Raw genomic sequence first — 9,070 nt, 5'->3', positions numbered from 1 at the left:
GATTCCTTAGTGCCCCTTACCCACTTAGCCCATCCCCCCTCACGTACCCCCTCCTGTAACCCTCTGTGTTTTCCATATTTATGAGTCTCTTGTTTTGTCCCCTCCCTGTTTTTATATTTTTGTTTCCCTTATGTTTATCTGTTTTGTCTCTTAAAGTCCTCATATGAGTGAAATCATATGATACTTGTCTTTCTCTAACTTTGCTTAGCATAATACCCTCTGGTTCCATCCACATAGTTGCAAATGGCAAGATTTCATTCTTTTTGATTGCCGAGTAATACTCCATTGTATATATATATATATATATATATATATATATATATATATATATATATATATATATATACACCACATCTTCTTTATCCGTTCATCCATCGATGGACATTTGGGCTCTTTCCATACTTTGGCTATTGTTGATAGTGCTGCTATAAACACGGGGGTGCATGTGTCCCTTTGAAACAGTACAACTCTGTCCCTTGGATAAATGCCTAGTAGTGCAATTGCTGGGTCGTAGGGTAATCCTATTTTTAGTTTTCTGAGGAACCTCCATACTTTTTTCCACAGTGGCTGCACCAGCATGCATTCCCACCAACTTCTTATTTTGAGGAGGAACCGGATTGCAACCAAATGCAAATCCTTGGACTTCATTTTGATTTTGATTCAAACTTTTGTTAAAACACACCTTTAAGACAATCTGAGAAAATCACATATGGACTGGGTTTGGATATTTTATCAACATTGCTAACATGATAATTGCATGTAGCCTTTTTTTAAAGGAATCCTTATCTGTTACCGTGCACACTAAAATGTTTGAGTGACATATCTAGAATTTGTCTTAAAATAGTCTAAGGAAAAAAACAGGTGAAATAATTAAAACAAAATTGGCAAAATAGCAATTGTTGAAGCTGGGTTATGTTAGGTAGGAGTTTGTTACACTAGTTGCTATAACCGTGTCCCCCAAGATTCACATGTTGAAGCCCTAACCCTCTAGTGATGGTGCTTGGAAATGGGGCTTTTGGGGAGTGATTCGGGTTAGAGTAGGTCATCAGGGTGGGGCCCTGATAATGGAAAAGAAAGATGATTTTTAAAAGATCAAAAGATGATAAAGGGTTAGTATCCAAAATGCATAAAGAACTGACATGCAGAAGACACAAACAGACATTTCTCTAAAGATGACACCCAGATGGCCAACAGACACATGAAACGATGCTCAACATCAGTCAGCATTAGGGAAATGAGAATCACCTCACACCTATCAGAATGGCTAAAATCAACAACACAAGAAACAGCAGGTGTTGGTGAGGATGTGGAGGAAACACTCATGCACGGTTGGTGGGATTGCAAACTGGTGCAGCCACTATGGCAAACGGTATGGAGTTTCTCAAAAAGTTAAAAATAGAACTATCCTATGATCCAGGAATTGCAGTACTGGGTATTTAGCCAAAGAACACAAAAGATCTAATTCAAAGGTATACATGAACCGCTATATTTACAGCAGCATTATCTAGCCAAACTATAAAAGCATCCCAAGTGTCCATCAACAAATGGATGGATGAAGGAGATACACACACGCACACAACCTTCTTTATGCAAAAGAATGAAATCTTGCCATCTGCAATGACATGGATGGAGCTAGAGAGCATAAGGCTAAGGGAAGTAAGTCAGAGAAAGACAAATACCATATGATTTCACTTACATGTAGAATTTAAGAAACAAAACAAAAAAGAAACAGAACAAATGAGCCAAGAAAAAAAGAGAGACACAAACCAAGAAACAGACTCTTAAGCAGAGAACTGATGGTCACCAGAAGGGAGATGGATGGGGGGGGGGGGGGGGGGGGATGAGTGAAGTAGGTGAAGGGAATTAAGAGCACGCTTACCAGGATGAGCACTGAGTAATGTATGGAATTGTTAAATCACTATACTGTCCACCTGAAATTAATACAACACTGCATGTTAGCTATACTGGAATTAGTAAAAATCTTAAAAAATTCTTCTTTACATACATGAAACATCTAAAGATGGATAAAAGAAAAAAAAGAGACAGGAAATGTCTCTGCCACCCAAGGACACAGCAAGAAGATGCCTGTCTGCAAACCAGGAAAAGGGCCCTCACCAGACACAGAATCTGAAGGCACTCAGATCGTGGGCCTTCCCAGACACTTCTAAGACACGAGTCTACTTCTATGTATGTTTGAAATTTCATTAAAAAGAAGACCTGAACTTGGGGGGAAAAGCTAATCAAAGACAAAAGTTGCAATGACCTCTGGACTATTAAGGACTCAAACCCCTCAGGAATGAGGGTTCAGGTCACCCCAGCAGCTGAGGGGCTGGTGGAGGGCAAAAGGAACATAGAACAGGTAGGAGGGAAAGAAGTTGTATAAATATCAGCCACCGTCTCATGAGCTGGTACGGAAACAACTGTAGCAGCTATGTATATTTTATTCCTTACTTTTTGTAGGTGGGATTACCCTCTTCTCAAGATGGTTTACTTTTTTTTTTTTAAGATCTTATTTCTAAGTAACTTCTACACCTAATGTGGGGCTTGAACTCACAACCCCAAGACCAAGAGTCATGTGCTCCACCAACTGAGCCAATTAGGTGCCCCCTCCTAGCTTCTTTTACATATATGTTTGTAGATATAAGCCAATTTTTCTATTTTTCCATATTCTCTCTCACACGCACGCACGCACACACACACACACACGATCCAGGCGAGATCGTAAGTGGAGAGGCATTGGTATCACCTACAAATGGACAGAATGACTGATGGAATCACTGGATACTGTGTTAAGGGTTTCCCTACAAATTACCGGTTCCTCAGTAACCTTACCTTTTCCCATTTTTGCTACCAACCTTTTCAACTCCAAGTTGTTGTTGTTTTTTTCCTCATTTTTTTTGATTGAATAGTTAAGGTGGTTTCTATTCCATAATGGGACCCTAACCTGCTTAAGGCTTAATTTCATATTACTAAAGACAGAAAATCAGTTAAGTGTGCCCTATATGAGGCTTACCACACTTGCATTTCAACTTGGGTCTGCTTCAGGAAAACTGTAAAGGGTGCTCATCATGCATCATCCAGGACCCACAATGAAACACAAGTGCTAAATCAGAAAATACCCTGGGTCAGCAGTATGCTTCAAGGCAAGCATGTACAGATGTACACACACATCATACATACTCCAGAGATTGGAGATGAGTGAAACCTCAGCTAAGCAATGGCCTCCAAACTTCCCATTCAGAACTTAAAAACAGGGGTGCCTGTGTGGCTCAGTCAGTTAAGCATCCAATTTCGGCTCAGGTCATAATCTCGCAGTTCATGATTTCGAGCCCCGCGTCGGGCTCTGTGTTGACAGCCCAGAGCATGGATCCTGCTTCAGGTTCTGTGTCTCCCTCTCTCTCTTCCCCTCCGCTGCTCACACTCTGTCTCTCTCTTAAAAATACTTTAAAAAAAAAAAAAAAGAAAGAAAGAAAGGAAGAACTTAAAAAAATAATTTCCAATGCTGGGTCCCACTCCAAACTAGAAACTCTGGGTTCATGGAACTCAAGGACCGATTTTTGCTTCCAAGTTCCACAGATAACCTGGTGCCAGCTAATATACAGCCCCCTAGAACCCATGACACACTGCCTCCTTGAAGGCTTCTTTGCACTAATTTTACGATATCCAAAAAAAGTGGATATCCCATGCCCCCTACTTGATATGCTTTACTGAACCTACATGAGCCCACAAACTCCCTTCTCCCTTGCAAAATGGCCCACAAATGGTAGTCATCCAGCATTTATGCACTGGGCACCGTAATACGCTCTGGTAACTTATTAGTCCCAACTACTTGATAGTTCCCATTTCACGGATGGGGGGGAGAAAACCTTGCCCAAAGGAGGTGGTGGTAGGACCAACATTCAAATCTGACAGCTCGACTCTAGGACCTCCATTCCCGAAACTACTTGCAGGTTCATTCCACAGAGTACCTTTAAAAAAACCCACCCAAAACGCAGACTCTGGGTAGAACTGGGAGATTCTGGACACAACGAGGCTGGGCCTTTGGAAACCGCTCTGGGTTCCCAGCTCTGCACAAGAATGGAAACCAGAGCCTGTTCTGAGCCCGCTCATTAGAAAAGATGGAGGTCCTCAGTCCAGAGGCCAAACTGGGGTTACTAAGATTCCTTTCCCATGGTCTATGTGCACCAACTACCCCAAACTTGTGCAACTTCAAAAGAGAACACTAGAGAATATTACTGTCAGAGACTGCTAACCGCCAATGCAATATCCATTCTCCCCAGGGCTTAGGAACAGAACTCCAGTGGCACTTCGGGTGGCAGCACACTCAACTAAAAGCCCCAAATTTCCAGCCTTTCTTGCAACTAACTTTAGTCATGTGTTTACATTCCTGACAGGTTAAGATTTTCAAAAAGCTCCTTATTGGGGGCTAGAAGCAGGGAGGTGTGCTTCTTTTGCTTCCACTCACTCCTTTCCTCCTGCCTGGAATATGGGCTTGATGACTGGTGCTCTAGCAGTCACCTTGGACCACGAGTGACTGTGTGAGTATGTAAGCCACAATCAGGATGGTGAAACAAAAGAACCCAGGTCCCTGAGCAACATGCCAGCCTTGGATTGATGACCTCCAGATTTCACTTGAGAAACCATCTTGTTTCACTTCGCTTGTCTCCTCTTATATGCAACCGAACTTCATACTGACCCACTGACAATTTTCAGGACTGCTTCTCCGAGAAACTCAAAAGAAAAAGTAATTTTCGGTCAAGGAATGCTATTCTACCACCGTACTCAAGTGAACAATCTTTGAGAAATGATGGCTCTGCTTAATACCCCCCTGAACTGAACTCAGTGTCGGTGCTATTTTGAGTCTTGTCCTCATGAGGTCATCACTTTGCCAGCAATGACAGGGGGGCAGTGATAGATTTTAGGCCGCAGAGGAGTAATGAAGGAAAGAGCCCACTTCTCTTCCCTTGCTTCCAGCAGCTATGTGCTGTTCCTCCCATACAGTGAACCATAGCTATGCTGTTTTAGTTGCAAAACATTCCCACTGATGGATCCCTGGAGGGAAACTCTCCTCTCAAAGGTTCCCGGTCTAGAACTGGGAACTACTAGAACTACCACAAGCTGTACGGGTTCATCATTCCCAGGACATCCGGTGACACCCTTCAAATAAACCCCACACATCTGGCTGCTTCAAGGTCCCAGGCTCCCCACGATCTCAGCAAGCACTGCAGTTTCCTCACCGGGAACTGCCTGCACTCAAGCAGGGCCAAATCCATCTCCAGAGCTGGGCTATTTCTTTTCGCTCCAAGAAACCCATCAACCAGGAGGCCAACTTCCATCTGGAATGTGCTCTTGGTTGTAAGTTACAACCTATTTGGAATGTGCACGCCTGAGGCTCTTGTGAGGGAATTCTACCTCCCACACTGGAAGCACAAGAGAGAAACGGGTTCATTTCACAGAAGCATTTCTGTCATACAGATTTTTTGTTTTTATTAGTAACACAGAGAGGGCATTTTGTATAAATTTCAATTTCTTAATCTGATCAGTTTAAAGAAAGTGTAGAAAAGGACACACACACCACTATGTTACATATTTATACAATGGATGCCTAAAAGAAAGGTAACTGAGATAAAGCCAGGAGTGCTATTACCTATCCTAAAATTAAAAAGTAATCTCCCAACTTAGAGCTAATGAAGAGTTAAAATTCCTTGATGTAGATGCATAACTCATCTTATGCAGAAAACTCTGCCAAATGGCAACATCGCCCACCCCACATGCTCTCCTACGATGTGACCTTACCACATCGCTCAGCAAGGACGGGGAGAGTCCCATGTTCCCAGCCCGCTGAATCTGGATGGGTGTGCACGGGCTTTGCCAGAATAAAAGTCCCACAGAAGTGACATTACGGAACTTCTGAGTTTAGGTCAGAAAAGGTGATGCAGCCTCTGCTTGGTTCTCCTCGGGGTGGGTGGGAGCCAGGTGCCACCTAAGCCCACCCACCCTGAGGATACCGTGAAAAGGAATATATGGTTCCTCCAGCCGTGAACCCAGCTGAGCTCCCAGCCAACAACCAGAATCAACTGCCAGCCACACTGAGTGATCCGTCTTGGCCTGCCAACCTAATCGAAGCTCCCTAAGATTGTCCCAGCTGACATCTTACCGCGATCAGAGGAGACCCCACGCGAGAACTGCCCAGCTAAGCCCTTCCCCCAAATTGTGACTCTTAAAGTTGCCAACAAAATGAGGGGGTTGTTGTAAATAAGTTTGAGGTAAGTTGTTATGCAGCAACAGTGACGAGAACACCAACTACCGGGGGGGGGGGGGGGGGGGAGTCTCCATAATAAAACTGTCTTGTCTGGGTATGTTTTTTAAACATCCAAATTAAAATAAGTAAAAGCAAACCACGTACAAAACAAATACTTTAAAACTCAGAAAGAGTTACGTTAATTTGCAAATAAGTTTACAGGAAGGGATATAATGTGGTGGTTGGAAGGGAGTGAACAGATGAGAATGTGAAAAGGAGCAGGACTGAAACAGAAGAACATTTCTGGGGAAGAGTGGCTTGTTTCCACTAAGTGGGAAATTCCTCAAGTAGAAGCAAGGTTCTTGGTTAAATGGAATGTTCCATGATAAAAATGACTTTGCTCCCCCAAATGTACCTACCCCACCCCAAATGTTTGTGTTCTATTTATTTTTATTTTCTCTGAACAAGCACACGGTGGAGTCTAGTTTGGAAGGTGTGGGCAGGCTCTGGAAGGCACATTCCGGCGTGTGTGTCTGTGGTGTGAGGGCAGGAGACGACCCACAAGTCAGCAGAAAGGGACAGTGAAAGGGAGTAAAGACATTTGGTCAAACTTACCCGTGTTTATCGTGACCTCTACATTCGCAAATACAGAACCAGCCAGTGTTCCATAACCTGGCAGGAAAAGTCACGGCTGCTTCGATGTCTCGGGTGCTCACGTGCCTGGAGCTTCTCCACGGTGCCAAGAAACCAGTTTAGCGCAAAACTTAGCCTTGACAAAGGTGAGTACACGAGGAGCGCTCAGACAGAATACCACCATGTTTTATTTAAGTTCTTTTTTATTTTCCTCCACACTGGCAAAAGTTCCGAGGGAGCTTAAAGTTTTGTAAACATTTTAACTATCCCTCTTCCCCACCCCCCACTTTTGAATTTACAAAGCAAAGGAGAGCAGGAGTCCCAAGTTTGAATGGTTCCCCATCTCCTCATGCTATTTGATCCAAAAACTATATACAAGTTTGTAGCAGTCTCTGTATAGTTATTGTACATGTTTGGGAGGGAGGGAGGAAGGCAAGAAGGGATAGGGAGAATGGTGACCCAAAAGAATAAAAATAGAAACCAAATATAATCAGCCAAAACCAAACTGCTCTCAGAGCAACTCCAGCCTTCTTCAGGCAATGATGACAGAAAGAAAAGGTGCTCGACTAGGAGCCACCGAACCACAGCACTTCTCACACAGGGACGGACGGTCCAATGGCTCCAGACCAAAGTGTGATTGGCAATTCCAGGTGATGTTCTGTGGGGGGCTGAGGGAGGCAGGAAGAGTACTTGTTTATAAATAGGGCTTGAATACGTCTGTAACTGAAGTGAAGGGGTATTAGGGGGCCATGATCAGAAGCCAAAGCCAGGCTTCTCTCCCCCATTCTCTCCCATCCCCTCCACCCCACTGCATTCTCCTGTGTAGTGGTTTCCATGGATGAAGGTCTTAAAGATGGTCAGGTTTTGTATGTTTTCTTTTCGGAAAAGGCAAGCAACTTGCCATTCCAGAATCTTTAAACAGAACCTTTTGGGGCCACAGCAAGACACACACACAATGCTCTGAGGAACCAGATGAAATTCCGGGCTTTTATCAGAAGCAAAAGTTTATCCCTATCCAAAATGAAATTATACAAATTCATACATATGGTAAAGATCCTAGCTGCCTCTTAAACGAGACAAATTTTCAGCAGAAAGGCCCAAAACAAACTGGTCCTAGTCCTCTGAAGTAAAAATATTTATGGGAAAAATCAGTTTTTGTAAGAAAGGAAAAATTAAGAATAAGTTCTTCTCCCAGGCCATAGAGTTTCCTTTGTCCAATCAGGTTGGAGTATGCCAAGGGAGAAGTCAGCTTGCTTGGAAGTCACTACCTAATGAAGAAAAACATGAATCCTTTCTCCGAAAGGATGCTCAGAAAGAACAGGCGAGGGGTGTGCAACATCAAACCAATCCAATCTAAACTCCACCCCACTCAGGGCCTCTTTGATGCAATCCCAGAGTTAACAGTGGCAATGCAACCTTCAGACTGGGGGTGCTCTGACTGTCTTGTTGGACACTCAAGTCACAGTTCATGGCATTGTGTGGCTGGCCAATGTCTGTTACCATTAACTCTTTTCACGATTGCACCAGTTAGACCCCTTGCTCTTACGGGGAGTTAAAAAGAAGAAAAAGAAAATAGGAGGGAAAAAAGTGACATAAGAAAGTAAATAGCTATTGGCAGATCCCAACAACTTTCTGGGACACAGTAGATGAAATCACGGCACAGTAAACAGGTGCTGCCCAAAATCAGCCTTGTTGGGGAGGAATCCCCACTGCCACCCCCAAGACACAGGGTCCAGTCCACTTATCTAGTCTGAGATGCTCACCAACAAAAACAATTTAAAGAATTTTGGACACAAAGGGCTAGAAGAAAAAGCCTGAGATGATCGGTTCTGTGATTTGTTGCAGAGTGATAAAGAGTAAATGGTGAGTAAGTGTTGTGTCCAAAGGTGGAGAATCCATGGTCAGCAGAGAGGAGAAGGAAGGCCAGTCCACTGGCAGGTGCTCAGTAGTCATCCAAAGTCTCGATTTCACCCATATTGAGTCGCTCTGATGAAGCATTGACTGAAAACCCTGCCGGAAAAAATTGGCAATGAGTGACCACACCCGAACAACCATGGGGCTTGAATTCCCATCAGTGGGCTGGAAGAGAAGTCTCTCGTGTTTTAGCTTGCCATAGGGATACTAAAGAAAGGAAGAAGAAAGAAGAATGAAGGTCGGAGAGTGGTATTCTGCCCTTGCAGTGAGAGATTCTTTATT

The 9,070-nt window shown here is 43.6% G+C and overlaps 1 protein-coding gene across 8 annotated transcripts in view; it reads right to left on the bottom strand.

Annotated features, from left to right (window-relative positions):
- Positions 1–7,039: 7,039 nt before the first annotated feature.
- GIGYF2 (GRB10 interacting GYF protein 2) overlaps positions 7,040–9,070 on the bottom strand; it is a 158,535-nt gene continuing 156,504 nt past the window's right edge. For all 8 annotated transcript variants that reach the window (XM_045034629.1, XM_003991263.6, XM_006935693.5 and 5 more), the window contains one exon: positions 7,040–8,884. In XM_045034629.1, coding sequence (XP_044890564.1) covers positions 8,817–8,884 — 68 coding nt within the window. In that variant the 3' untranslated portion in view covers positions 7,040–8,816. The remainder of the gene's footprint in view (positions 8,885–9,070) is intronic.

Source organism: Felis catus, chromosome C1 (assembly GCF_018350175.1).
Source record: "Felis catus isolate Fca126 chromosome C1, F.catus_Fca126_mat1.0, whole genome shotgun sequence".
Taxonomy (NCBI): domain Eukaryota; kingdom Metazoa; phylum Chordata; class Mammalia; order Carnivora; family Felidae; genus Felis; species Felis catus.
The sequence above is the reverse complement of the archived record's forward strand: the minus strand, read 5'-3'. Positions and strand labels throughout refer to the sequence as shown.